Here is a 25,769-nt window from a genome sequence, read left to right as displayed (position 1 = left end):
TTGATCACCGCATCGTAGCCAGTGTTCGCATTGCAACAAGGTTCGGCTCTCCACCACGTGGCGTGAGTAGCCTCCGCCTTGCGCGACGTTTATAGAGCAATGCTATATTGACGAGAAGGCAAAACACGACGATACAAGTTGGCGCGACTGCAGAGGTTGGCGACGATTCGATCGCATCGTCCTGGTGTGATCGGTGCTCGGTTACGAGTGAATGCGCTTTGCATACCGGCGGCGGTTCGGGCCCATGCCGTCGTCGTCGTCGTTGTCATCTCGGCCACGCTTCTTGCTCTGCTGCTGACGCCCACCCGCCCGGCGGTGGCTGCCGCGCTGGTACTGGTCGCGTTTCCACGGCTTCTCGGGCGGGAAGTCGTTGATCGTCGCGCGCCGAAGCAGGAGGCGCCAATTCCTGTCCATGTGATCCGACGCCTTGATCGGCACGCCGACGCGCCAGCCGGCTGCGTGGGCCGAGACGCCGCTGTCGGCGCTCATGTCGTCGCTCGGTGCAGCAAATGGGTTTTGCACCAAGTCCTTGACCGGCTTGGCCTCGAGGAGGATTTCCGGCGCAATGTCGGCGCTCAGCGAGAGGAGCGCGCGGGAGACCGTGAACGCATCGTGAAACACGATCGTGCACGAGCTGTCGTTGATCCACTCGACGTACGACGGCCCGTAGCCCGTAAAGTAGGCCAGGATATCACGCGTCCGGACGCTCGTAAACGCGTCGTCCAGCGAGTACATGTGGATCGCGTCGTCCCGCGCCTCGAGCGCCGTGTTCATGTCGACGCGCTCCGCGAGCACCTTGGGCGAGGCTGCGTGGAGCTGCATGTTGCCTTGCGTCTCGATGCCAAACTTGGCGGCGCGACCAGCCCGGCGCGCGGCCTCTTCGCTGCGCTTGGCGAGCTCGTCTTCCGTGAGACCTTCCGAGATCTCGCGCGCGACGCCGCCCTCGATCGCGTACTCGGCGACGTTGAAGCGGTTCCGCCGCGCCTCTCGCTTCGCGACTTCTTCCGCGCTCATGACGTCAAAGCCAGTCGTAAAGCCCTTCTCGGTCACGGCGCCGCTGCGCTGCATCATGCGCACAATCTTCGAGTCGAGGAACTGCTTGACGTCCGGTTGCTTGTACTCGCTGTTGAAGCGCTGGGCGCGCTTCTTGGCGCCTTCGCAGCCGGCGACGTACTGCGTGCGCTGCTCAGGCGTCAAGAGGTCCGTACCCGACGGGTCGGACATGACACAGAGCGCAACTTCCGACGAAAGCAGCGCCTGTGTATGGGCCGCGACTTGGATCGCACGGGCGCGGACCGGCGACCGACCGCTCGTGACACCGACCGAGACAACTTCGACGCGGGTCGTGTCCTTCGGAAGCAGGTCCTGGCCAATGATGACGAGCTTGTCGCCGATGCCATTGCCAATGCCAGACGAGAGCTGAAAGTACGCGTCGCCATCCGCCTTGCGGTGCAGCGTCATGTTGAACCAGTACTGGCCGGCCTGCGTGTCCGAGCAAATGCGGCCGCAAAAGACGCAGGCGACCTCGACATCGCGGCTGGAGCCTCGTCGCTTGAGAATCGACGCTTCCGTGTTGCCTTGGCCGCCACAGAGGAACTCGTACGAGAGATCAATCGTTCCGTTCACACGGACGCGCGTGTGGATCTGGAGCTCCTGCTGGCACTGCGCATGGAGCGTGAGCGAGAACGCGTTGACCGTGTCGTGCTGCAAGTGCATGTTGATGTCGGTCCACGAGGCCACCCGCCCGAGGAGCGCCGAGACCTCGACGTCCGGAAGGTTCATCTGCCTGGCCTCCACGACGACGGGCTCTTCGACCTTGACCTCATCGACCTCCATGTCGCCGCCGTCGGCCGCAGCAGCTTCGACCTGCACGTCCTCGGTAGCGTCGACCTTCATGTCGTGGGCAACTTCGGCCTTCACTTCGTCGGTCACGTCCATCGTCGAACGAGGTGCTCGGAACCGCTGAACACACCAAATGGCTGGAACATCCGGATAATCGGACTTGCAAATATTCACAACAAGATCTTGCCTGCATGCAGGACGTTCGCGACGGGATGGACGAGCCGCTCCTGGCGCCACCGACTACGAGCCCGCGGGCCGATGCTGCATCGACACGCGGGCAGATGCCTCATCTGCATCGCATCCTTCTTTCGCCATGGGAGAAATGGGGCTACCATGGCCGCTTCCCATGGAAGCTCGCCTGCCACATCCTCCTCCTTCTCTGCACCATGACGCAGGCACGATGCACCGACTTCGCTTGCGCTCATTTCGCGCTTCCTAGATCTTTGTCTACGACGCGCAAAACTCGGCCTACATCCGCGCTTCGTACCGCAACTGGTCGGCGCCTCAGCCTTGCACCATGGACTCACGCAAGCGTCGTAGGGTCTACTTTTTCCTCCCGAGCGGCCCAACGCTCCTCGAGCCCGACGAGTACCGGTGCGTCGGCAACGTGCTGAACGATCGGAGTGCAAAGCGCCTTCTTGTAGCTTTACCGAGAACCTGTACACGATCAACGGGACGATAGCGGCGATGCAGAACGTCCGGGATGCGTACTTTGCCATCGGCGGCCTCTCGGTCGCCAACTACGAATACCACTATGACGAGCCCAAGGTGCCGCAGCCGATTGCGCTGGCGGTGCGGCAAGTGATTCGCGGCAACGTCGTCGAGAGCGCCTACAATATCACCGAGACCTCGATGGGGCCGCTCACCAACCACACGTCACCGAAGGACGTCGCCGCCTTCTTCTACTCGCTTCAGCGCATGACGTACACGCTGCGCTTGCGCGACATGGACTACGGACCGCTCTACTTTGACTGCTTTGACTGGCAAGTCCACGTTGCGATCGAGAAGGTGCACGCGAGCCATCTTCGGTAGTTTGCCCAGCTTTTTCTCGCGCCTCTCTGAGCTTTCTGTTAGCATCATTGTCGAGCCAAGCCATTTGCGCATCTGCTCGACCGAAGGGCTCTGGAAAGCCATTCGACACCGGTATCTCTGGCTCAACGTGGTCATTCTGGTCGTTGGCGTCGTCTACTTGGCGCTGAGCATCAAGAGCCTCATGCGCTCGATCCGCATGTACGACGGCTACGTTTGAACCGGGAAATTGTATCCGTATCTCGTAGGTTTGCCAAGGCCAAGCGCTTCGCCCACGAGGCGTTGCACGTCGAGTCCGAAGAAGCGCGCGGTCGGCATTTGCTCCAGAGCTGGCACGACGTTCCTTTGGCGATCAAGCTCCAGTTCTTCAAGACGCAGTACAACTTGCTTGCGTATGTAGTAGGAACGCACACACAATGTCATAGGTACATTTTTATTGCGATTGCGATCGTCCTCGTGGGCCTCAACTCGGTGTGGAACATCTCAAAAGCCGTCGCGTACGTGCCCGTGAGCGAGCCGCACCGCGTCGTCCAGGCCCTCGTACGTCGGTCGAGTCTCCTTTGGCTTCGACGCGAAATCTTTCTTGCAGGGCCCTCTACTTTTATGTGCAACGTGCGTCGGGTACCTCGAGCACAACCCGCATTTCTACTCGATCGTGCTCACGCTGCGCTGGGGCATCCCCAAAGTGCTCTACTTTCTGGTTGATGATCTCTCGACCACCACGCGTCTCGAACTCTTGGATTGTAGACGGGCGTCTCGCCCATCTTTTTTGGCTACGCCGTCTTCGGGTCGATCGTCTTTGGCGATCGCGTCGACGGGTTTGCAGGCCTCGCGGTAGGACTCGCCGGCTCGCTCACATCCTAAGGTATCCGGGCCGGTGTAGCAATCTTGCATCACGCTCTTCTCGATCATGAACGGCGACATCATCCTCGACAGCTTTGACGCGCTCAAGCTTGACTTTCCGATTCTTGGCGCCGTACGCTCTTGAGTTCATACCTCGTCGTCCCTGACACGCTTGGAGTAGGCCTACCTCTACTCGTTCATCTCGCTTTTCATTTACATTGTGCTCAACATCTTCATTGCGATCGTTGAAGAGTCGTACTTTGCGACGCGGTCGTACAAGCGAGCGCTCGACGTGCTCTCGAGTGGCCTCGTACGCTCTTCTCCGAGGTGTCGTCTCATCCTGCCATTGTGTAGTTTGCCGGCGACTCGAACGCGCAGCAGCAGCGGCTAACGTCGGACGCATTCCGCATTCTCCTCCGCGCGCTCGAGCACGAACCCGACGACGGCAATTGATATGGATCAACGTACGAACAATATACACTATGGTTACTCTCCCAAGACCTCGGTGGCGAGGACTTGGACGTCTTCTTCGACTTGGACGACGTTGCGATGCAGAGACTGGCACTGCTCTTCGAGCGTCATGACCTGGCCGCGCTGGACGCTTAGGCACTTGCTGAGGCGGTCGATCTCGTCGTGCGCTGCCTTGAGCGCCTTCTCGTGCTCCGCGCGGACAAGCGCAACCTCGGCGTCCATGCGCTCGGCGAGACGCTCGATCATGGCGAGGATCTGCGTCTTGTCGGCGCGCTGCGTCGCGTCCATGTCTCGGAGCACGTCGTCGTGCTTGTTGCAGCGGCCAAAGAGCTCGCCGATCTGGTCGCGGACGCTCACGCGTGGGCCTGCTGTGCCGAGACACCGAATGCCAATGCGCGACTTGGACTCGCGGGCCGCCGACTTTGGCTGGTGCTCTTCGTCGTCCGAGTAATCTTCGTGGCGCGGGTCCTCCTCCTTGGGACCCACGTACGACGCGTTCCCAGCCATGACGCGACCCACGGGCATCGTCCCAGAGAGATTATAATGAGGCGCCAAAACGCTCTTCTTGTCGCCCACCCGCCATCTTGTCCATCTTGGCGTGTTGCCCGTTTCACCTGCCCAATAGGCTGCCAGCAAATCCTCTATCTTTTTGTATTACGACTGTTTTGGCTGCTTTGCCTGCTTTGTCTTTGGGTGCATCGCGCGCTTGTGCAAGAGCAGCTTGTTCTTGGACGGGAACTGCGCGTCGCGGGTCGGACATGGCAGCCAAACGATCGGCTTCTTTTGATGGTCTTTGGCATGGGCGGCAGCGCGCACGTCGGTCGTTGTCACGGCGAGGCAGTCGCAGACGTTGCAGCACTTGAGGTCTTTTTTCTTGTCCGGGTGCTGGTACCGGAGCTGCCGTTTGTAGCTGCGTTCGTGCCGGTATCGCGCGGCAAAGAGCGCCTTGTAGTCGTGGGCGTAGGTAGCGTCGTGCAGACACACAACGGGCGAGACAAAGCTCGTTGGGTCCTGGTACAGGCGCCGCCACAAGTTCGGGTCACTTGACGCGTGGTGAAAGGCGCGCGAGACGAGCGATAGCCGAGCGATGCGCTTGGGCGAAAGAAAGCCAAAGATGTGCAGCAGCACGTCCGGGTCCAAGCAGTCTTCGACGGAAACACGCGCTGTCCGTCGCCGCTTCTCCTGACGGTACGCGACCTCGGCTTCAAAGGCCGGGCCGGAGAGCGCGCACGGGATCTCGTTTGGGAGCTGCGCCGTCTGGATGGCGCGCGGGTGCAGGCGCAGAGTCGCAAAAGGAATCAGTGACGCCCACGGCGCAGAGTCAACGCCGCCGATCTCGTGCTGTGCGAGCCACAGATCAATGTCGCGCTGGCTCCGATGAAAGCACGTGGCGAAGAACGCCGACGTGAGCTCCTCGGGAATCTAATTTCCAAATTTCAAGAGATCCAATGGCAGAGTCGAAGCCTGTACCTCTTGGTGCACGTCGCCAGCGTCCAGAAGGAGACGCTGAAGCTCGACTTCGCGGCGCAAGTCGAGCTTTCGGTGCAGCGCAATGTAGTAGGCTGCCGCGAGCCGCTTGTGGGCCGCACAGGCCGAGTCGGGCGAGAAGAGGTTGCCGAGGAGAGCGACGATCGTCGGCGTTGGCACGAGCGTCGTATGCGCGCAAAAGCCCATGAGAAAGCGCAGGTACGGATTCCCAGCTTCGGGCTGCGACGACGCGGTGGACATGGTCATGTCGTAGCAGTCGCTGAGGATTCGGAGCATGAGGTCTTCCGAGAGAAGCGACGTTAGCTTGGTGAGGAGAACGACGCCTTCGTGCGGCGTGGCCAAGCTCTCGACGATGGCTTCTTGGAGGCCTGCGAAGAGGCTCGGAGGCGCGGCTTTGAAGGGCAGGTCTTGGAGAAAGCGAAAGAGACGGCAGAGAAGGTCGTCTCGGTACGGCGCTTCCTTCGTCGACGTCCAGTTGATCGAGAGGATGGCGCGCACGAGCACGTACAGCATGCTGGGGCTCGATGCGTTCGCGAGGAGACCGTGGTACACTTGGCAGAATCCGTTCATGACGACAACCGCGCACTGCGCATGGGCATCGAAGAGAGACTGCAAGTCCGTCGCGCGGAGGCACGCGGCAAAGCGGTCGGGCGTCGCGACTACGAGCTTAGTAAGCGCTGGTGAGAGCGCTTCCCACCGCGTTGTGCACTGCATGTCCATGTACCGGGGTACCTTGCGCCACTTGCAGGCGCGGGCGAGCTCCGTGGACGTCTCCAAGCAGGGGCGTGTGAGCTGGTCGAGAAGCGAGCCACATAGCGCGGTATAGAGCTCGCCGGTCGACGCAGTCGTTGCGAGCTTAACGAGCGTCTCAGCGACGAAGGCGGCGACACCTGTGAGCACGGCGCTGCGGTGGCACCACTGCGTCTTGGCCAGAATCCATCGCACGTCGGTCTCCATGGCGGCTGCTCGACGCAGCACCATCTCCAGGTCGTCCCAGCTGGGTGGCTCCTTCTGGTACGACTGCCGAGCGATCCGGCTTGTCGTCGCATCGAGCTCCGCGACGAGCGCAGCCTTGGCGCTGGCCTTGGGCATGATGATTTTACTGGTTGCAACCTCTGCGAGAGGCCATGACCTCTGACAACACATACATTCACACAACTATACTGCATTGAAGTTATCAAACTTTATACGTACCTCATGTGGCGATGGCTTGAACCCATACACTGTATATATTTTGGCTTGATATCACTTAATACATGCATTGATTGGTTCACAGGAAAAGATTCCATGCACCTGATTGGCTCTATGGGTCGAACCATGCCACAGACCACCATGGATCCACTCCAATCAACGCTACTTGCTCGGAGATAGACCGAGATTCACGCAACTTGGTTGACATGCACTGGTGAGGAAAAGCCGTCGACTCCAAGACAACGCGTAGGAGAGCGGCAAAACGCAGAGTTGGCGTTGGTTTTACCATGCGCGTTGCCACGGACCTTGAATACGCATCGATCCACTCCAATCAACGCTACGTGCTCGGAGATGCAATCAAGTATTGGCGCGTTGGAGTCGATTAGGTTACGATGGTGTAGAGGACACGAAAACTTGCGTAAGTTGTACTCGTTTACACTCTGTTGGCGGTTTACATGTTCTAGTACTTTGAGATGCGACGCGCAGATGGCGCTGCCTGAAGATCGCGTCGCCCAGGTGATCCATACGTGCTGCGTTGTGTGGTGACGCGTTGCGACGTCTGCTTGAGCAGCTCCCGTGCCGAGCAATAGCAAGCAATCTGAGATCATTCGAGCGCTCGCATGGGAAAAGGTCTTGAATAGCTATGCTGGCAATACCGCTCCGAAACTCGAAGCCAACGCCGATGCTGAAGCCGGTCACTTCATTGACGATGCGTGTCTACCGGTAGTCCGCCCTTCAGTTATTCAACAAGTAGCCTGCGACTGATCGCGCCAGTGAATTCGCACGAGCGAGCGATTTCAAGTAAAAGTAAAGAGCGATGTTGAATGCACAGCAAATGATTCGCCACGAACCACACATGCGGATTGGGTGCGTCAAGCAGCGTGGGACGTCGATGGAACCGAGCGCGAATTGCAGCATCGTTCCCAAGCCCACACTTCATTTTCAAAGTGCGCGAGACGAGCAGCAGCCCGAGACGAGAAACGGGGGACGGGGCGGCGGCAGTGGTCGCCGCCATGACCATCAAGGTACGCAACTCTTCTTCTGTTTTGAAGGATGTACATATTGTCTATAGGAAACACAAGGAGTCCACCCATCGGTGAACGCAACCGAGCGACGGGCACCGCTGTCGGCAACGTCGACCCGCGCCACCGTACGCGCCTTTTCGCAATGCACTGTGAGCGTGACACGTCATGCTAGGTGCCGACGCTCGCAAGGTGTCACACAAGAAGCGCGCGCGGATAAACGCTTCGGTACACGACCTCTTCTATCACGAAGAGCGACGGGGGCGAGGTCATTCTCGCCGGACATTGCATTTGACCGTACAAAGATATTTGGCCCATCGATCCCTTGCTTATCATTTCTCATGTAGACTACCCCAATTTGCCCCATCATCGACTCTCGGGTGACTGGCCGACTGGCTTTATACGGCCGACGAGAGTCGTTTGAAGCTCAAGGACTTTGCTTTCGTCGAAGAGATTGCTCGCGGCAGCAAGTGCGTCGTGTATGCGGCCGTGCACACGCCGTCCGCGACCATCGTAGCGATCAAGGCCGTCCCTCTGACAGCGGTCGAGACACTCGGCGGCACGGCCAACTTTCGACGCGAATTCGAGTCGCAGTACCGCGTCCGTGGTGGCAACGTCGTGGCAGCTTACGGCTGGCTTTTGGACAGCGACCACGCCTACATTGTCCAAGAGCTGTGTTCCAAGGGCAACCTCTTTCGAGCGCGCCTCAGCGCCTTTCGCCAGCTTGTGCTTCTTGCACCTTTTACGGGGATTTCCATCCCCCGATTTCTACTAACAACACAAATACAGAGATTTGATCTCCATTTCTTCTTGCTTTCTTTACTCGCTTGTGGCAGCAGAAAGAGGACAGCACCAACCACGAGCAAGTCCCTCGAAACGATCAACGAATCCAATGCGAGTAGAAAAGCTAGTGTCGAGGAAGCTGCCGCTGTCGTCGCAGCCCTTGGCTGCAATGCGCTTGACGAACTCGGTGCAAAGCATGTGCTCACGCTTCGAGATGTTCCCATGGCGGGACTGCATGCGCTCGATACGGCCCGATGGGTTCGATGCAGTGTTGACGGAGCCTCGATCTGCCCAAAACCAATCGTTCTTGTGAATCGTGCTCTCCCGTTGTCACTCGTACTCTACAACGAGAAAATGTTGCAGATATTGGGGAATGTGTTTCGCGTTGAGCTCGTCTTAGCGGCGGTAGCGGTGGCGCTTAAAGTTGAAGTAGAGGTGCAGGATGCCACGCTCGTAGACGCACTTGAAGCCGCGCTTGTGCGAGTACTCCCACTCGCGGTTGACGATTTTGAAGGCCAAGTCGACGTACGGCGGGCCGGCTTGGAAGCGGATGATGCAAAAGTCGCGCGATTCTGCGGCCTCGAGCACGTACTTGGGCGTGACGCTCTTGTCGATGAGGTCGGGGTAAAAGAGGTTGAACTTGTAGCCTTGCACCGTCTTGGGCGGCGGGTTGTCTTCGTCGTAGTGCGTCTGGTTGTACTTGTTCCAGTCGTACCCGGTCTTGACGCGGTTGAAGAAGCGCGGCTTCCGCGGCTCGTACTTGGCCGACCACGACGGCAGCTTGCACGCGACCTCGTCCATAAACTCCTCCTCCTGGTCCTCCATGCCCTTGTCCTGCTCCAGCGCCATCATCGAGAGCGCTTCGCGGCTGTTGTCCAGCGTGCCCGTCGTCAGCGCGGGCGCCGATGGCGATGCCGATGGAGCCGTCGCCTGCGAGACTTGGTACGCGGCGTGGGCTTCCTGCGACGCCACGCGGTCGCCGAGCGTCGTGAGCAAGGCCGCATGGATGTCGTGGAGCCGGCTCTTGGCCTTGTGCACCTTGATCTCTTGCAGCACGCTCTCATAGTACTCGACGTCGATGCCGGATCCGCCGCCGTTGATCGTCGCGTCGATTTCAGCGCCGAGTTCGTCGAGCTCAGCGATCGACTTGCCCGTGAGCATCTCATCGATGGCCTTTTGGACCTCCGTGTGAATTGCATGGCGCGAACTCGCCTTCTTCTGGCGCTTGGTGATCTCGTCCAAGCACACGATCGCGAGGAGCTTCCAGAACTCGATGTTTTCACCCGTCTCGCCTTCAAGCTCCATGTACACCTGGATGTCCTTGTGCAGCTCGGCAAGCTCGTGGCCTGCGAGGCCGACAAGCAGCTGCTCGGGCGCACGCAGCTCGACCTGCGCGTGCTTGAGCTCCGCGAGCGTGTCTTCGACGGCCTTGGTCGGGTCAATCACATGCGACGTGGACGCGAGGAGGAGGTTCTTGGCGAGCAAGTCGATCGGCTTCTCGCGGCCTTCGCGGATGCGGATGTGCGACCGAACGCGCGCTTGGCTCAAGTGGAATGACTCTTCCTTCTGCTGCCAGTCATCGTACTCGGACGCATCGCGCAGTCGCGACTCCTCTTCCCGCAGTCGGTCCATTTCCTCGCGCTCGGCCTCGCGCTCGTCGCGGCGCTGGCGCACCTTCATGATTTCGTTGATGAGCTCTTCGCGCATGTCGTCATTGCGGCCGCTGCGCTTGCTGCTGCGCCGGTCACGCGATCTCGACCGCGACCGATCGCGGGACCGAGATCGTCGCTTGCGCTCGGGCGACTTGCGCTTGGCCGGCGCGACCTCGGCCTTCTTGTGCCAGACAAACTTGGCCGTGAGGTTGGCGTCGCCGAACGGGTTGTCGTCGTTCGAGTAGCCCATGGCCTTGACGATCTTGGAGGCCTTCTTGTCCTTCCTCCGCGCCCGGCGGGCCTCGTCGTCCTCGTCGCTCGAGTCGGCCCGCTTGTGCTTGCGCTTCTTCTCGCTCTTGCCCATGCTAATGTTCGGGCGCAAAGTTCCAAATTTATTCGCCCAAATTGTGGCCTCCGTCCGCACAAAATCCGGACAGTGGCGTTTTTTAAACCATTGAATTTTGTATTGTAAAACACACAAACATTGGCAAATTATAATCGTAAATACCCCAAAATGCTGGCAACTAGCATGGAAGGCGCAATGCAGTTGTCGACGCGGTGTCAATTAAATTCGCGATCAATATCCGGATACGAAACGACATTTTTTCTCATTTCGCGTTGGATTGTTGGGAAGAAGAGAGCCAAGGACGACGATGGCGATGGCAGACGAGCCGACCGTAGCGCTGACCGCCCGCGCCGAGTCGCCGTCGAGCAAGGCCCGCGTCGTGCGCCGATCCGGCTTCCAGGCGCCGTACTCGCGCGACCAATATGTATCCTGCGCAGGACATATCATCTCGGCCACGGCGCTCTACGCCTGCCTTGTACTCATGGTCGCAGTGCCCAGCGACGAGACGCCATCGATCGACTACGCCGCCTACGAAGTACGATCTTAAGGTCGACGGTATATGGCTCATGGCGCGCTGTGTAGACGTACCTCGTGATTGCGCTTGCCGTGCACCTTGGTGTCACTGCGCTTCTGCTCTACGCGTGGTACTCGTGCGAATCCTGCGACCCCGGCGACACGGAGACGGACAAGGCGACGCCATGGCTCGGCATCGTCTTGAGTGGTCCGCGCTGGGAGAAGACCAAGTACTGCGCCGTGTGCCGGAAAACGATTCCTGGCATGGACCACCATTGCACATGGTTCGCGAAGCACCTGGTCGTTGTCTTGGTCGCTCATGTGTCGCAGGTTGAACACGTGCGTCGGGAAGAAGAATTACCCGCAGTTCTTTACGATTGCTATCTGCGGTACCGACGAAGCGCTATGTGCGATGGAGCTAACGACGATGATGCTGTAGGTGTCATCCAGTTCCTCCTGCAATGCCTTGTGACCATTGCGCTGCTCGCCGACTGGGTTCACTGGCAGGCGTACTATGGCCACTCGGCGACGCTGAGCCTTGCCCTCCAGGTAGTATATCTTCGCGTGGATGCAGAGACTCAAATCGGTGCAGATTGGTTTCGGTGCGTGCGCGGTCGTGTCAGTGCCCTGCCTCATCATGTACTTTACGCTGCTCGTGTTCCACTTGTACCTCGCGTGGCTCGGGTATGGCACGTACGACTACTACCTCAAGCAGCGCGACGTGCAGCGAGCAAAGCGCCGACTCCAGCAGAGCGCGACGGTCGAGCTCACGCACAAGAAGACGGTCGAGCCCGTGTAGGGTATCAATGCCATTCTCGTCATCTCTATTTGCTCGTTGGCATTTGATTGTATTCTTACTCCAACGTCGCGACTGTTTCTTCGATGCGCTTCTTGAGGGTCGGAAGGAGCTTGATCTGGTTCTTGACGCAGCCCGTGACGCACGCGTCCATGGAGGCCTGCGCGGCTGCGATCTGCGACTCGGTCGGGTTGCGCGGCAGGTCGTCCTGCGCCTTGTCCTGGCACTCGCGCGCCGCGCGCTGGAGGCGGCTCTACACAGTGATACTTCGTCAACTGCAACGTAGCGTTGCAGACAACGTACCTGGAACTGCTGCATCTCCTGGCTCACGTAGTTCTGGACCTGCTGCATCGGCGCCTGGCACCGGTCGATGCAGTGCTGGAGCTGCTCGGCGCTGCAGTTCTTGTTGTCGAAGCAGTTGACGACGCAGACGTAGCTCTTACGCTACCCAGTGCCATGAGTCTAGGACTAGCTACCGACTGCACGTACCTGGAGCGGGCGGAACGTCGCACGCTCGAGCTTGTCCATCATGTCGCCGACGGCGCGGTTGATATCGTTCTCGGCCATGGTGCAATTTCAAATGTGGACCGCCAGTGATCGCTCGTGCGTTAAATGGGTACAATCGTTTAACGCAATGTCGTCGACCACCGTGCCGTCCACATTTGCCGGAGCTACGCGGTCGAGGTACTAGCTGCCCACGAGTATGCAGATAGACTCGGTGCGCGTACAATTCGGAGGCATATTCTAGTGCTGTCGTGTTGATGCCAGGCAATTCAACATGGAGTAAATGTGCATTGCGTGCGTTTAGCCATGCAGGTTTTATAGCAATTTGGGTTTTTCCTCGTTCCCCCAGCAGCGACCGAAGGATCCAGGAGATGTCGACCCTCGTCATCACGGTGGAGGCGCTTGAGGCCGCAATTGCCGCTCTCTACGGCCAGGTAGCTCCATTCTCCTCCTTCTCCATGCTCATGCGCCTGCTAGAGAGGTCCAGACGAGCAGCGCAATGCTAACGAGTACCTCTTGGCCGTCGCCGACAGCAGCGTACGTCCATCTTCTCTCTGCCTACATCCTCAGCGCATCGAGCTAGTCGGCGTGGCCCGTGGGTCTCACGCTCCTTGCTCAAGCGCCATCGAACCCGTCCATGGACCCAACCCCGATCCAGTACTTTGCCGCCAACATGATCTACTCCAAGGTACCATCGACAGTCCTTACCTCTCCTCATCGCTCCTGTCACAGTTGCGGAAAGAGTACGTGACGCTGGCAGTCGCCGACCAGCAGCAGATCCAGGCGCAGCTCGAAGCTATCTTGCATCAAGTCCGCGCCGGCCAGCTCACGTACCTGCCTGTCCGCCATTGTAGGCAACTGATGGCATGGTAGGTTTGCACCGCTCGTTTCGCAGCGCGTGTGCATGGCAATCGCGTTCATCTACCTCTGCGTGGACGGCGGCTGCGCGCGCTGCGTCGAGGACTGCGTCGCGTCGTCGAGTACAGCGAGCCCGCTGGTCATCGTCATGGCGCTGGAGCTCCTCACGAGCCTCTGCGACGAGAACACGGACGCGTACCTCCCCATGGCGCGCAAGGACAGCGTTGTGCTCGAGATCACGGAGATCAGCCCCACGGTCTTCGAGTTTCTCAGCCACGTCTTCCGCCAAGCGAGCGGCGCTGCCGACATTCGGTACGCAGCGCTGCTCTGTCTCAAGGCGTGGATCAAGGGCGCGGGTCTCTCGATCGCCAAGCTCTACGCGACGATGCGTCATGTCTTTGACTCGCTCCTCGGCGCACTCTGCGTCGTCTCGGGTAGAGCATTTTCGTCCATTTACAGCCAAGTGCATGGGTCCCTGTAGCCGATGCGGTCGTGACGCGCGAGGTGGTCGTGTGCGCGTCGATCCTCGGCAATGCCCTCCAAGTCGAAGAGTACCCACCGGCGGCGGCAAAGGAAGCCGCGATGCTGGCGCTGACGCAAGGTCTTCTCGAGAGCGAGGCAGGCATCCAACACTATTTACGCGCGGACGAAAGTACTCTACCGCCTCTCTCTTGTGCTCTACTTGTACCGCGATGGCTTGTAGATGTCGCACTGGCTTTGACGACGCTCGTTGCTTCGTTTGGCGAGTCGGAGCTCGAGTGGCTCATCGCAGGCAGCCCCGAAGCGCTGGCGCTTGCCGAGCTCATGGTCCTTCGCGTCCATTTGTTTCTGTTGATTGATCGTACGATGTAGCTGGCCATGACGGCGCAGCCCAACCGCCAGATTGCGTCGTTGATGCTCGACGTCTGGCTCATGATCCAAGTAATACGTTTTGAGCTTGAGGCTGGAGGTGTACCAAGCCAACATAGGACGAGCCCGTCGCGGACCGCCACGAAGTGTTTCGGGACGCCTTCTTTCGCCGGCTCTTGCACGTGCTCTTGCTCCAGTGCGCGCCGACGGCCGAGGACGAAGATGACGACGACGCGTTCCAAGCCTTCCGCTCCACGGTCGTCGACGTCGTTCTCTCGGTGCACGCGCTCCTCAAGGACGAGTTTCTCCAGTACATTGCGCACGTCGTGCAGACGCAAACGGCCAACATTGGGCATCTCGATGCTGCGCTCTTCCTCCTCTCGACGATCACGGTCGACCTCAAGCCACGGCTGCCGACGCCGGATGCGATTCTCACGTCGCTCTGCTCCGACTACATCTTTGGACACGCGTCGTTCTCGAGTGCGCCATCGGTCATCCAAGCCTCGTCGGTGCTGCTCGGTACAAACCTCACACGTGTGAAATCATGACATTGGGAGTTAAGCTGGTGCGGTGGGTTAGGCCAGCTCCACGGATGGCTCGCGCTGCCCCACAACTCGGCACTGTTGGCGACAAGCGTACGCTACCTCGCATCCGCAGTCGGTCCGTCGCCCAAGCAAGCGTGCAAGAGCTTGCTCCAGCTTTCTTGCGCAGCAACCGACACGTTGACGACGATGGCCGACCTCATTTCGCTCGTCATTCGCACCATGCACGTACGCCACGCATTCTCGTGGTCTCTTTCGTTATATTTTTGCGCTAGGAACAACCGTTGGAGCTCCCGGAGCGGCTGCTGCTGATCGAAGCGATTGTTCGCGTGGCGACCGCCGCGCCTTGGTGCATGGAGGCTCTCACGTTCCTCGCGGGCCCCATTCTGAGCCGCTTGCAAGAGGCAACGCAGCACGAAGTGTCACCGGCGCTCGTCGCGACGGAGCTGGCGTGTCTCACGACGCTGTTGCGCTTTGCGGACGCACCGACAGCCGCGGCCGGTGGCGCTGACGCTACGAACGCACTTCTCCGACTGCTCTGGCCCGTCCTGACGCCGGTTGCGGCGCGGTACGGCTCGTCCGAGACCGCGATGGACGCGCTTCTCGAGCTCGTCGCGGCGATCCTCAAGGCCAAGCGGGACGACATTGAGGCGTTTGGCGCGTCGCCAGAGGTCGCTGCCGTCCTCGAAATGGTCGTCGCCCTCTTTGTGCAGTTCGCATACGCATCCAGCTTTGGGCCGATCACGGTCGCGATCGAGGTCTTCGGCCCGCGGGGGGTCCCGCCGGCCCTTCGCCTTGCGTTCCTCGCGCTCTCGCAGCGAACGTTCGAGGTCGTCAAAGTCACGACGCCGTCCGAGGTCCCCGATACGATCCGCGGCTTCTTTGACGTACGAATCCTCCAACTCTCGACCGACCGCAAAGGCTCCTCACGGATCGTAGCTTGTCCAACGCTGCGTCATGTTTTGCCCGGGTCTCCTCTTTGAGCGCGAGTTTGGCGCGACGCTGCAGCTCGCGCAGATGGCGCTGGCGCGGCTTGGGAGCCACCGCGAAGGTCTTCGGTCTGTCATTTTCTATGTCAACTATGTCGTCACAAAGCGCGAATCGAGCTTGGTTGGTTCCGAGAGACAATGAGAGGATGACGCATGCGGGTGTAGATGGAGCACAAGGACACGATCGACGGTGTGCTCGGGAGTCTCAAAGACGCTCTGTGCCTTGCGATCGTGGATTTGCTTGCTGCCGGGAGCCCCACGACGCTCTACGCGCCGCTGTCGTCGCTCTGGTTTCACTTTCTCACCGCGTACGGGGCGCTCGTCTACCCCGCTGTCGAGCAAGGTACCATGTGGCAACTTGATAGATTGATACAACGCGGAGATACGTAGCGCTGCTGCAGTCGGACGCCACGACCGTGCTCAGCCTCGAAGACAAGAACCGAGTGTTTACCGCTTGGACATCGTACGTGGATTGTTTCAATGTTTCAAATGACATTCCGAGTAGGCTGAGCGACAACTACCAAGAGCGCCGGTTCAACGCCGTGTGCCTGGACGTGGCCAAGGTTTGCCGCCGAGAAATGACGGCCGACGTTCTCGCCGAGTACGACGTCTAGTGTTTCGTTGTCGCGTAACCGTTAAACATGGAAACGGTTGCCTCCATGCACGAGCCGCGGTTCGCCGATTGGAGTCCGGCCAGTGTCTTTGGTGGGCAGAGCTCTCGCCTGACCAAGCCAACTCTGGCTGCCGTCCAGCCTCTTGAGAAAGTACGAGAAACCAACCAAGAGCCACCGACGCCCCGCGCCGAGCAAGGCCGCGCCGCCAATGTCATTCAAAAGAGCCTGCGCCTGCACCTGGTCCAGCAGCAAGCAGCACATGCGGCGACACATCTGGCTCGTATCCAGAGTGCGCTCGAGCGCACCGCTGCAATCTCGCTGCAGCGAACCTACCGTGCCTACCGACGCTCCCGACGCCGACGCGTGGCGGCAAGCACGCTGCGTCGGTGGTTTGTACGCCGGATCGTGGCGACAAGAGCCGCGCGCTCACTGTCCGAGACGAGAGACGGTGCTGCTCGGCGAATACAGAGCTGCAGCCGAGCTTTTCTCGCCACACGACAAGCCTGGCGCTATGACCGCTACGTAGCTGCCGTGTCCGCTCTGCGTACATGCATGCAACGCCGAGCGTTTGGAGATTTGGTGACGCAAGCAGCGATAGCCAAGCAAAAGCTGATCGATCGCGTACAGCAACTCCACGCAGCGCGACAAGACCGCCGACTTCGGCGCTTCCAAGCGACGTATCGTCGACATCATGCTGCGCGGCGCATGGCAGCCAGCATCACAATTCAGCGACTCTACCGCGGGTTTCGAGGTCGTCAAATCGCACGGGAGCGGCGGCAGCTCTGGCTCGCACGCTTCACTTGCACAAACTGCGGACGGAATGAGCCAGGGGGCGTCTACTGCAAAGGCTGCGGGCGCCCGAAACAGCCCAAGCGCCCGACGCCACCACGAACGGCTTGCACGGATCCTTTGCGGCCCGTCTACGCGCGGCGACGGCAGACCTTACCATCGCCCGCATTTACACACAGCCTCGTTGAAGCGACCAAGCAACGAGGCGCCGATATCGACCGCTCTGCTCGCCGTGCAAGTGGTGTCGCTGCACATGTCATGGACCGACGGACCCAGCAGGCGTTGCAGTACCTAAGCCTCAAATCACTCCGCTGAGATCGCCTTTGTTGGTTCGATCGTCTTGCAGCCGACGGCCTCTGCTTAGCCACTGCCTGCCAACCGCACAACCGCACATCTGCGTACATCTGAGACGAGAGTACGTCAATAATTCGTCAATGTGAAATTCAAGTGCTCTTGATCATAGAGCACGTTGCTTTGCGTCGAGCCACACTAGCATAGTCTGTGGCAAAGGAAAAGAGATGTCGCCGCGGTAGAGTTAACAACCCTCGTCTTCATCAAGTCAAAAATATCGGATTAGCAAGTCGTTCAATCGAGCGCGCGGTAAATACGGCGGCGCATGTGCAGTCGCCGGTACCAGATGAAGCCGAGGACGCTCATGCCGAGCGCACTTATACCCACGAGGCCATAGATCGCGGCGCCACCCGCAGCGTTGTGCTCGCTGCTTGCACTGAGCTGGATCGAGAGCTTCGTGCGGAGGTCCGAGATGAGAATGTATGAGGTCCCCGGCCACGACGCAAAGGACGACGTCTCGATCCACCACTTGGGGTACGGCGACGACACTTGACTCGTCGGGTCTTCGCCGACCGTGATGGCGCCGCCGTTGTACTTGCTCACGAGGTGCCACGCGAGCTGCCACCACGTCGCGACAACGTCGTCTGCAAACGCGTTCGTCTTGGTCTCGAGGTACGCTGCCATCTCGGCTGGCGACTGCAACGTCGCGGCGTGCGCGGCGGCGGCCGCGTACATGTCGAAGGCGGCGTCTTGGTACACGTTGATCTTCTCGAGTACCTCGGGGTAGATGACGTTAAAGCGCAGCTGCATCCAGTTGTTGACAAACTGGAACGCCCACCACGCAGAGTCGGTGCTAAAGGTGCTCTGGCGACTCTGCAGAAACGAGTTGGGCACGGTGGACTGCGCGCACGAGAAGGGGACGAAGACCGTGCCGTGGGGCGCCGAGAGCCCAAACCACGTGACGCCGCCGATCGCGTCCGGGAGGTCGCCGCGCACCTGGTGCACAAAGCTGAAGATGGTCCGGTCGAGCGAGATGGCGCGCTCCCAGCCGCCTTCAATGTTGTACGTCGCGCCGCCGTTGCGGTTCGGGTTCCCAAACGGGCCAGCGTCCAGACCCTGCGTGAGGTCGAACGGCGTGCCCTCGTAATGGTCCCGCAGCAGCGTCATGACGTCTTTGGCCGAGATCTTCTTGTCCGGGCGCACGGAGAGCGGGTACGTTGGCAGCGTCGGGTGGTACGCGAGCTCGGGCTCGAGCTGCAAGGACGGCGCAAAGACGTCAAAGATGCGCCAGAGGCGGCGGCCGACGTACAACGGAAGCAGCGGACTCGACGGCTTCTCGTAGCCGTAAGCTGCCGTAAAGTCAAACGGCCCGTGCTTGGGGTGCCACCAGCCCATCTCTTTTGCGAACGAGTGGACGTTCTCCGAGGCAAGGTAATTCGTCCGGTCGCTCAAGTCCATTTGCCGAATCACAAAGCCATTGGCGATCGCAGCAACGTGGTCGTCAGGCACTCGCTGGGCGGCCCAGACCGCGCTCGCGTTCTTCGGGCCCGTGAGCACGTGGAAGAGCCAGACCTCGCCGTACTTGTCGCCCACCGCAACGGACTCGCCCGAGCTCATGAACGCGGGGTGCGTGAGGTTGCCGTTGAAGTCGTTGTAAAAGCCGTGGGCCACTGCGAGGTCGCCCATGGTCTGGACGGCGCAGCGTGCGCTGTCGCAGCGCTCGAGCGCGATCTTGGTGAGCTCGTTGATGGTAAAGAGGTTGTAGCCGCCGGGCTGGCCGAGGGCCCAGCCGACCGTTTTGGCCGCGCATGTGCTCTCGCCCATGCTCAGTTGCACCTCGTTGATGAGCGCGTAGTCAATGTCAAAGTACGCGTACGTCTTGTTGACGTGGGGCACGGCGCCGACGTGCGTCGTGAGGCTCTGGCCGTCCACCGGTGCGTAGTGAGGGCCGCGGTCGTTCGTGACAAAGCGAGGGTAGCCCGGGCGCGACGAAGCAAACACGCTGCGGCTGGCGCCAGCGGCGTGCTCCATGGCCGGCACGCGCACGATACGCAGGTCGATCGCACCGAACCCCGTGTCCTCGGTGTGGGAGACAAGCACGGAGCCGTCGACGGTTGCGCCTTTCCCGGCGACGATGACGGTACACGCCGTGACGCTGGAGGCGAGGAGCCCGAGGATGTGAACGAGACGCATGGGAATGCTAAATGACTTGGACTGCAAGGACGACTCGGAGGTGCAGTTGAAGTCATGGCCACCTTGAAGCAACCACCTCCGAATCCAAACCGAACTTGCATACGCCTCGTCTCTCATTGGCGGAGACGCGGTCCCATGTCCAAGGAAGCGGCTTCATTGGCTACAAAGATAGGATTTTATCCAATGATGTCACGACTTTGAACGCGTGATTTCGCCGTTCAACTTCAAAAGGGGTGGGCTAGGCACCCCTTTTCTAGGCACCCCTTTTATGTAGAAAAGAGACACGACACACTGTGGGCCTACCCGCCGCCCGAGCGATCCCGCACACGACAACCACGATGGTCCATCGTTTTGGAGAGGTCATGCATGCGGCGACACAATGGCACCGCGCGTGGTCGACTGCTAACGTCACGTGTCGACATTGGAGCTCTCGGTGGTACACAAAGGGGAGTCTGAAAACACCCCCTTTTCGTAAACTGTCTGAAGACTCGGCTGCTTTTTTATTCTTTGACGACGAATCTTGAGAAGCGGCAATAGAACACCGGCGATGGCAGCACTCTTTGGGCCGCTACCGTCCGTGAACCGCGACGCGTTCCGCTGGATCCCGGACAAGGAGGCCGAGAAGTGCATGAACTGCAACTCCGAGTTCACGGTCTTCAACCGCAAGGTACATGCTCGCCAGCCTCCCACGCGACCTCATGCCCACGTAGCACCACTGCCGCCGCTGCGGCCACGTCGTGTGCAAGAACTGCTCACCCAACATTCGCCGCGTATCGCCGCAAGACCCATTCGTACGACGCGCCGTCGATCGCGGTGCCATGGCTCATGCGTATGTACGCGTAGCCCGTGCGCGTCTGCAACCCGTGCTACACGGCCGTCGACGAACACTTTACATCGCTCGAGTGGTCGGGCCACACGACGACCGAAGTACTGCGCCCATCCATCTTGCCCATGACACTCATGTGGTCGTATCGCTTGCTCCTAGGCCGAGCGCAGCCCCGACCCCGTCGCGAACGGTCGCGTGCACATTGGGCAGCTGTACGTCAAGGTCGTCGAAGCCATCGGTCTTCCGTCAACCGACTCGATCGCCAACTCGATCACAAGTGATCCGTTCGTCAAGGTCATTCTCACCGGCCGCTGGTCCCACGGACAGGTACAGGACCTCTCGCTTTCGCATCTCACGAGGGGCGTAGGAGTGGGGCACCGACTTGCAGTCGATTCGGCTCACGAAGCGCAAGTCGCGCACGCTCAACCCGCGCTGGCACGAGACGTTTGTCTTCAACGTCTGCGCGCCGGGTGCAGAGCTCGTCCTCGAGGTCTACAACAGCGGGCAACTCGGTCAGCCCACGAAGCTTGGGCAGGCGGTCGTGCCGCTGAGCATTCTCATGGACCAGCGCCGGCACAACAAGTGGCTCGACTTGCTTCTGCCGCAGGGACTGTACCGCGAAGGCCTCAACAACGACGCGCGCGCGGGCCGCATCCACGTCCTCTTGCACTACAAGTTTGCGCGCGCGGCCGAGTTTGTTTCGCACTTTGCGCCCGAGCAGCCGTACGAAGCGCCGTGGCCCGCGTTCAAGGCGGCGACGCTCTACTCCAACTTTTGGCTCCTCCTCGACGACCTCTGGCCGTACCTCGAGGTGCTTTGGGCCATCTCGCCGACGCTCAACTGGGAGCACCCGAGCAGGACGTGCTTTTGGCTCGTCCTCATCGTCTGGATGTGCGTCTACATACGATGGGTGCCCGTGCTACTGCACCTCTTCCTTATCGGCCTCGTGCTGCGTAACCACTTTGACATGACCGTCAAGCTCCAGCCATCGGAAGCACCGATCTCGTCGGTCGTGACACCGCCCAGCTTTAACACATCGTCGAGCCTCGAGCCGAGCAGCAGCAGCAGCAACCTCCTCGACGGCCAAGCGCGCGTGTACAACCTGCCCCAGGGCTTCCACCACATCACGGACAAGATGACGCGCCTCACAACAGACGCCGAGACGCGCCATACGCTGCAGAACGTCCAGAACAACATGGCGTGGTGGTCGGGCGTCATCAAGTCGATCGAGCTTTTGTTCTCGTGGGAGGACTTCTTCTACACGGGGTATGTGCTCATCGGCCTCATCGTGAGCTGCATCTTGCACGTCGTGATCCCCAACCAGTACTTATTGCTGCTGATCGTCCTCTGGCTCTTTGTGCGCTGGACGGTGCCGTACATAACGCTCAGCCGGTGGCTCTACGGCGTCAAGCAAGGCATTCGATCGCTCTTGCACCAGCACCGCCTCCTCTCGATGCACGAGCAGAAGGGCCTCATGGACCGCGACTCGACGAGCAGCAACAACTCGGGCCCGCCGTCCATCAACGTCATGGACCTCAACGGGAAGAGCTCCATTAACAACGCTTCCAACCCACGCGGCCGCATCCAGAGCATCAGCCACCGCAACAAGAGCGTGTCGAAGCGAGAGCTCATGATTGGCGCCGCTGCCGCCGAGCTCTCCAAGCGCATTGCGGCCGAGAGCAGCGGGGGCAGCGGCAACTTTTCGTCCCTCGACGACTAACGTCTTCTACGAACCTTGTAACTAACTATCTGAATGGTTTCGTGCGTTGATGGGATTCTCCACTAGACGGCAGATACTAGAACATTTAAACCGTTAAACTGCCAGCAAGGTGTAGACGAGTAGAGCTTCCGTAAGTTTTCGTGTCTTCTACATCATCGTAACCGATAATAATCGACTCCAACCTGCCAATACTCGATTGCATCTCCGAGCACGTAGCGTTGATTGGAGTGATGCGTATTCATGGTCCGTGGCAACGCGCATGGTAGAATCAATGCCAACTCTGCGTTTTGCCGCTCTCCTCTTTTTGTCGTTGCGCCTGCAGAGAGCCGCTTTGTCGAGCGACATCCAGTGCACTAGTACTTCGAAAACTACTATCGCACAAAGACAGCCCTACGGTCCTTTGCCCATACGAGACTGCGCTAGCGTGACGGTGGCAACATTTGAATCGATCTAAAGAGCATCGATTTTCAAGAGGGGGGTACGGCACGCATCGCGTGCTTGGCTGTCGTGTCCCTTGCGTGCTTGCAATACGCCTCGTAGTCGTTGTGGAAGAGGCGAAGACAGTCGAGGCCAAAGCTGCGAACAGTCGTGCCTGCATAGCGCAATCCTTGGAGCTCTAGCCGCGCTTCGGCGCTGTTGTACAGTGGCTCCATGAGCGCGGGGTCGGGCGCGAGAAGGAGCGCTTGGATACGCTCGATGAGGTCGCGACTGCGCCAATCTACGTTTGTATCAATCAAATCTCATTTATCGCCAAGCGCCAACCTGGGTTCCACAGCTGCGTGAGGCACTCGGCCGACGCGGACCCGTCGACGAGCACAATAAAGTTCAAGTGATACACGCGCGTGAGGAGGCGCACTGACGGCGCCTCGTACGGGTACTCGTGACCAAACCTAAGATCGCGTTCTTGATATATTGCAACATGGATACGCAAACGGCAAACTCAAAGTGAAAAGTGAAGCGACCACCGGCATACGGCGACGTCTCTGGGCCCGCAATGTGCACGTGCCATTGCCGCATGTCCTCTTTCTCCAGTGTTTCAACCTTTCAACTTTGAAAAACCAAGTACGTACTTGGGAACGGCTCGATGACGCAGCCTGGAATCGGTGTCGTCACGGTCGCCGTAAATTCGCGCCGAATCTCGAACGCTTGTTTCGCCAGCTGCATGAACCGTCCGAGCTTGTTGGCTTTGCCGCGCCGGAGGTTGCTCATCATCTACGCTCTGACTCGGTACAAAAACGCTTTCAAGCAAGAAGAATACCCGCACGAACTCGGTGAATTCGATCTGCCCCGAGTTGTTTTCATCGACGGCTGCAATGAGCTGCAGTAGCTAGTACATGGTAAGTGAGTCGTCAGAGTGCGTTAACCACGCAGCACCTCGGTGCGCTCCATGTGCACGTTCATGGACGCCATCATCGTCGAGAGCTCGTTGACATCTAACTTTCGTCATCATAGTCCAGCTACGTGACAATGCAATGGGCCAGACCGATGCCGCCGTCGCCACTCGTGTCAAAGGCCTTGAACTACCCAAATTGAGCGGCGTGGCATGCTTATATTCCGGTACCTGGTCCAAGAACTCTGCGAGCTCGTGCGTCGAAAATTCGCGCTTCAAGCTCTCAGGCACATAATAGAGGTCGGTCCTGGCAGCAGCCATCGACGACAGCGCTAGAAAGACTTCAACGTAAGAATAGCCATCGCAAACGGTTATGCGCCGCGCTTTCTACCGCAGTTGTTGTCATTTAACCGCAGTTCTCGTCATTTAAACGCTAAAAGACATGTTTCTCGAGTTGCTGCCTGGGGACGCAAAGTCTCTGGTTGCTGCCTGAGGACGCTGAGTCCTCTAGCCTGCCTCTTGCGCATGCTCATGCGTACGGCGTCGATTGAAGCTGCCGCCAAAGGTGCAACAATCCGACTTTTCTCGATGGGAGATTAACGCTACACAGAGGTGTACACAGCGTTTGCAAGGAATTTACGAAAATTAACGCATCTTATCCTTGCTTGTATCATAAACAAAGAGTATCCAATATATTAAAATAGTCCAGAATCCATACAAACAGCAAGTGCATTTTAATCCGTGCGACGCCACGTTCCATCGTTCGTGCCCAGCGGTGCTACAGCGAGGAAATGGGCGGTGACAAGCGATCGGCGCCGGACGCCGAGACGACGGCCTTGGCCAAGCGCGCGCGCCCGGATGAAAACCAGACCTTCCCGCGCAGCTCAGCCATCGTGCCCGTGGACGCCAAGGTCGTGACCATCAGCGCCAAGGCCGACAGCAGCCAGCGGACGTCCGACCTCCTCGCGCCCACGATGCTCCTCTCGGGCCACAGCGCTGCCGTCTACTCGATGGCTTTTAGCCCGAACGGCAAGAGCGTGGCCTCGGCCTCGTTCGACAAGTCGATCTTCCTCTGGAACGTCTACGGCGAATGCGCCAACTACAACGTCTTGAGCGGCCACAAGAACGCGGTGCTCCAGGTGCAATGGTCGTACGACGGCAGCATGCTCATGTCGGCCTCGGCGGACAAGACCGTTGGCCTCTGGGACGCCGAGACGGGCCGCCGCCTCAAGAACTACAAGACACACACGGCCATTGTCAACAGTGTCTGCCCCGTCGCCAAGGGTCCGCAGCTCCTTGTCAGTGGCAGCGACGACCGTACGATCAAGGTACTGCCGTTTACCACGTGCGATGACAAGTACTGACTCGCGTCTAGATTTGGGATACGCGGCTCAAGCGCGAAGTTGACACGATCGAAGAGCGTTTCCAGGTCACGGCCGTCTGCTTCGGCGCCGACTCGAGCCAAGTCTTCTCGGGCGGTGTCGACGGACTCGTCAAGCAGTGGGACATGCGCAAGGCCGACGCCGGGCCCGTCGACATTCTCACAGGCCACAGCGAGATCATTACGAGCTTGCAGATGAGTCCGGACAGCAACTTTGTCCTCTCGAACGCGATGGACAGCACGCTGCGCAAGTGGGACGTGCGTCCGTTCTGCGAAGGTGCGCGCTGCAAGATGATCTACTACGGCGCCAAGCACAGCAACGACCGCAACTTGATTCGCGCGAATTGGAGCCCTGACATGCGCTACGTGGGCAGCGGTAGCGCCGATCGCCACGTGTACATTTGGGACGCGGAGACGGGCGAGCTGCGGTACCACCTCCCGGGGCACTCTGGCAGCGTCAACGAGGTCGCGTTCCACCCGAACCCGAGCGAGCCAATCGTCGGCTCGTGCAGTAGCGACAAGACCATGTACTTTGGCGAGCTCCTCGACAGCTACGTCGCGGCCTAGGCTTGGATCCTCGATGGACCCCGGTTTCTTTATAGTTTCTATTGCTCTCTCTTGCTCTCTGTTCGCATCGCAGTGGACGCGATAGAATGGTGGTGGTGGTGGCTGCGTGCAGCAACCGGTAACGCCCATCAGAATAGCGCGCCTTTCCACGCCGCCGAGATGCGACATCACGGCAGCCTCGCATACCCTCGGAGCCATGCCGCACGGCTTGCTTTGCCGCAGGAGATCATCAGCAACGTACGTTGGGAGGGCTCCAGCACATGCACGGAAGAGCTGCAATGTGATTACGTGGCAGATCCTTGTGCAAGGACTGTTTTGATCGGACCAATCACCATCGAGC

At 59.5% G+C, this 25,769-nt stretch overlaps 13 protein-coding genes across 13 annotated transcripts; 6 read left to right on the top strand and 7 right to left on the bottom strand.

Annotated features, from left to right (window-relative positions):
• Positions 1-64: 64 nt before the first annotated feature.
• SPRG_03564 (hypothetical protein) lies at positions 65-1,981 on the bottom strand. Its single transcript, XM_012342144.1, has one exon. It carries the CDS (start codon positions 1,936-1,938, stop codon positions 202-204), a length of 1,737 nt encoding a protein of 578 aa, XP_012197534.1. The 5' UTR covers positions 1,939-1,981; the 3' UTR covers positions 65-201.
• A 34-nt stretch (positions 1,982-2,015) lies between these two features.
• Positions 2,016-4,211, top strand: SPRG_03563 (hypothetical protein). The gene is made up of 12 exons (XM_012342143.1): positions 2,016-2,237; positions 2,282-2,337; positions 2,383-2,436; positions 2,487-2,870; positions 2,917-3,072; positions 3,120-3,248; positions 3,297-3,411; positions 3,461-3,571; positions 3,619-3,705; positions 3,755-3,847; positions 3,896-4,024; positions 4,069-4,211. Exons 1-12 carry the CDS (start codon positions 2,034-2,036, stop codon positions 4,165-4,167), a joined length of 1,617 nt encoding a protein of 538 aa, XP_012197533.1. The 5' UTR covers positions 2,016-2,033; the 3' UTR covers positions 4,168-4,211.
• On the bottom strand, positions 4,160-4,723 carry SPRG_03562 (hypothetical protein). Its single transcript, XM_012342142.1, has one exon. The coding sequence runs from the start codon at positions 4,708-4,710 to the stop codon at positions 4,201-4,203; it is 510 nt and encodes a 169-aa protein (XP_012197532.1). The 5' UTR covers positions 4,711-4,723; the 3' UTR covers positions 4,160-4,200.
• Positions 4,724-4,823: 100 nt separating this feature from the next.
• SPRG_03561 (hypothetical protein) lies at positions 4,824-6,765 on the bottom strand (the record flags this gene model as incomplete). The annotated part of the gene is made up of 2 exons (XM_012342141.1): positions 4,824-5,607; positions 5,656-6,765. The coding sequence occupies 2 exons, from the start codon at positions 6,763-6,765 to the stop codon at positions 4,840-4,842; spliced, it is 1,878 nt and encodes a 625-aa protein (XP_012197531.1). The 3' UTR covers positions 4,824-4,839.
• A 1,112-nt stretch (positions 6,766-7,877) lies between these two features.
• SPRG_03560 (hypothetical protein) lies at positions 7,878-8,661 on the top strand (the record flags this gene model as incomplete). Its single annotated transcript, XM_012342140.1, has 4 exons — positions 7,878-7,889; positions 7,937-8,014; positions 8,301-8,560; positions 8,610-8,661. The coding sequence occupies 4 exons, from the start codon at positions 7,878-7,880 to the stop codon at positions 8,659-8,661; spliced, it is 402 nt and encodes a 133-aa protein (XP_012197530.1).
• Positions 8,662-9,036: 375 nt separating this feature from the next.
• SPRG_03559 (hypothetical protein) lies at positions 9,037-10,716 on the bottom strand. The gene has a single exon (XM_012342139.1). The coding sequence runs from the start codon at positions 10,683-10,685 to the stop codon at positions 9,066-9,068; it is 1,620 nt and encodes a 539-aa protein (XP_012197529.1). The 5' UTR covers positions 10,686-10,716; the 3' UTR covers positions 9,037-9,065.
• A 258-nt stretch (positions 10,717-10,974) lies between these two features.
• SPRG_03558 (hypothetical protein) lies at positions 10,975-11,979 on the top strand (the record flags this gene model as incomplete). Its single annotated transcript, XM_012342138.1, has 5 exons — positions 10,975-11,202; positions 11,250-11,464; positions 11,511-11,569; positions 11,620-11,729; positions 11,755-11,979. 5 exons carry the CDS (start codon positions 10,975-10,977, stop codon positions 11,977-11,979), a joined length of 837 nt encoding a protein of 278 aa, XP_012197528.1.
• On the bottom strand, positions 11,979-12,548 carry SPRG_03557 (hypothetical protein). Its single transcript, XM_012342137.1, has 3 exons — positions 12,466-12,548; positions 12,280-12,420; positions 11,979-12,229 (listed from the first exon to the last, which is right to left on the bottom strand). Exons 1-3 carry the CDS (start codon positions 12,541-12,543, stop codon positions 12,035-12,037), a joined length of 414 nt encoding a protein of 137 aa, XP_012197527.1. The 5' UTR covers positions 12,544-12,548; the 3' UTR covers positions 11,979-12,034.
• Positions 12,549-12,815: 267 nt separating this feature from the next.
• On the top strand, positions 12,816-16,332 carry SPRG_03556 (hypothetical protein; the record flags this gene model as incomplete). Its single annotated transcript, XM_012342136.1, has 15 exons — positions 12,816-12,914; positions 12,958-13,017; positions 13,064-13,168; positions 13,213-13,310; positions 13,354-13,772; positions 13,820-13,990; positions 14,042-14,145; positions 14,191-14,259; positions 14,307-14,706; positions 14,767-14,957; positions 15,005-15,616; positions 15,669-15,839; positions 15,884-16,061; positions 16,109-16,181; positions 16,224-16,332. The coding sequence occupies exons 1-15, from the start codon at positions 12,852-12,854 to the stop codon at positions 16,330-16,332; spliced, it is 2,823 nt and encodes a 940-aa protein (XP_012197526.1). The 5' UTR covers positions 12,816-12,851.
• Positions 16,333-17,652: 1,320 nt separating this feature from the next.
• On the bottom strand, positions 17,653-19,606 carry SPRG_03555 (hypothetical protein; the record flags this gene model as incomplete). Its single annotated transcript, XM_012342135.1, has 1 exon — positions 17,653-19,606. A coding segment is annotated over one exon (1,900 nt), but the record flags the coding sequence as incomplete, so codon positions are not given.
• A 512-nt stretch (positions 19,607-20,118) lies between these two features.
• Positions 20,119-22,182, top strand: SPRG_03554 (hypothetical protein). Its single transcript, XM_012342134.1, has 5 exons — positions 20,119-20,272; positions 20,316-20,396; positions 20,449-20,532; positions 20,591-20,758; positions 20,799-22,182. The coding sequence occupies exons 1-5, from the start codon at positions 20,153-20,155 to the stop codon at positions 22,149-22,151; spliced, it is 1,806 nt and encodes a 601-aa protein (XP_012197524.1). The 5' UTR covers positions 20,119-20,152; the 3' UTR covers positions 22,152-22,182.
• Positions 22,183-22,618: 436 nt separating this feature from the next.
• Positions 22,619-23,802, bottom strand: SPRG_03553 (hypothetical protein; the record flags this gene model as incomplete). The annotated part of the gene is made up of 8 exons (XM_012342133.1): positions 22,619-22,869; positions 22,914-23,041; positions 23,092-23,173; positions 23,222-23,363; positions 23,410-23,478; positions 23,526-23,584; positions 23,635-23,671; positions 23,713-23,802. The coding sequence occupies 8 exons, from the start codon at positions 23,800-23,802 to the stop codon at positions 22,619-22,621; spliced, it is 858 nt and encodes a 285-aa protein (XP_012197523.1).
• A 420-nt stretch (positions 23,803-24,222) lies between these two features.
• SPRG_03552 (hypothetical protein) lies at positions 24,223-25,489 on the top strand. The gene is made up of 2 exons (XM_012342132.1): positions 24,223-24,809; positions 24,857-25,489. Exons 1-2 carry the CDS (start codon positions 24,273-24,275, stop codon positions 25,427-25,429), a joined length of 1,110 nt encoding a protein of 369 aa, XP_012197522.1. The 5' UTR covers positions 24,223-24,272; the 3' UTR covers positions 25,430-25,489.
• The last annotated feature ends 280 nt before the right edge of the window (positions 25,490-25,769 follow it).

This window comes from Saprolegnia parasitica, assembly GCF_000151545.1.
Source record: "Saprolegnia parasitica CBS 223.65 unplaced genomic scaffold supercont2.9, whole genome shotgun sequence".
Taxonomy (NCBI): domain Eukaryota; phylum Oomycota; class Saprolegniomycetes; order Saprolegniales; family Saprolegniaceae; genus Saprolegnia; species Saprolegnia parasitica.
This window is presented reverse-complemented; position numbering and strand designations above follow the sequence as displayed.

Excerpts from the sequence above, each read along its gene's own strand:
- SPRG_03564 (XM_012342144.1), bottom strand. The coding sequence starts at position 1,938 with ATGGACGTGACCGACGAAGTGAAGGCCGAAGTTGCCCACGACATGAAG.
- SPRG_03563 (XM_012342143.1), top strand. The coding sequence starts at position 2,034 with ATGCAGGACGTTCGCGACGGGATGGACGAGCCGCTCCTGGCGCCACCG. Across the intron at positions 3,073-3,119 it reads CTCATGCGCTCGATCCGCAT|GTTTGCCAAGGCCAAGCGCT; the intron begins GTACGACGGCTA and ends CGTATCTCGTAG. Across the intron at positions 3,706-3,754 it reads ACGGGTTTGCAGGCCTCGCG|CAATCTTGCATCACGCTCTT; the intron begins GTAGGACTCGCC and ends GGGCCGGTGTAG.
- SPRG_03562 (XM_012342142.1), bottom strand. The coding sequence starts at position 4,710 with ATGCCCGTGGGTCGCGTCATGGCTGGGAACGCGTCGTACGTGGGTCCC.
- SPRG_03559 (XM_012342139.1), bottom strand. The coding sequence starts at position 10,685 with ATGGGCAAGAGCGAGAAGAAGCGCAAGCACAAGCGGGCCGACTCGAGC.
- SPRG_03557 (XM_012342137.1), bottom strand. The coding sequence starts at position 12,543 with ATGGCCGAGAACGATATCAACCGCGCCGTCGGCGACATGATGGACAAG. Across the intron at positions 12,421-12,465 it reads CGACGTTCCGCCCGCTCCAG|CGTAAGAGCTACGTCTGCGT; the intron begins GTACGTGCAGTC and ends GGCACTGGGTAG. Across the intron at positions 12,230-12,279 it reads AGGAGATGCAGCAGTTCCAG|AGCCGCCTCCAGCGCGCGGC; the intron begins GTACGTTGTCTG and ends ATCACTGTGTAG.
- SPRG_03554 (XM_012342134.1), top strand. The coding sequence starts at position 20,153 with ATGGCAGCACTCTTTGGGCCGCTACCGTCCGTGAACCGCGACGCGTTC. Across the intron at positions 20,273-20,315 it reads TCACGGTCTTCAACCGCAAG|CACCACTGCCGCCGCTGCGG; the intron begins GTACATGCTCGC and ends ATGCCCACGTAG. Across the intron at positions 20,759-20,798 it reads GCCGCTGGTCCCACGGACAG|GAGTGGGGCACCGACTTGCA; the intron begins GTACAGGACCTC and ends CGAGGGGCGTAG.
- SPRG_03552 (XM_012342132.1), top strand. The coding sequence starts at position 24,273 with ATGGGCGGTGACAAGCGATCGGCGCCGGACGCCGAGACGACGGCCTTG. Across the intron at positions 24,810-24,856 it reads GCGACGACCGTACGATCAAG|ATTTGGGATACGCGGCTCAA; the intron begins GTACTGCCGTTT and ends ACTCGCGTCTAG.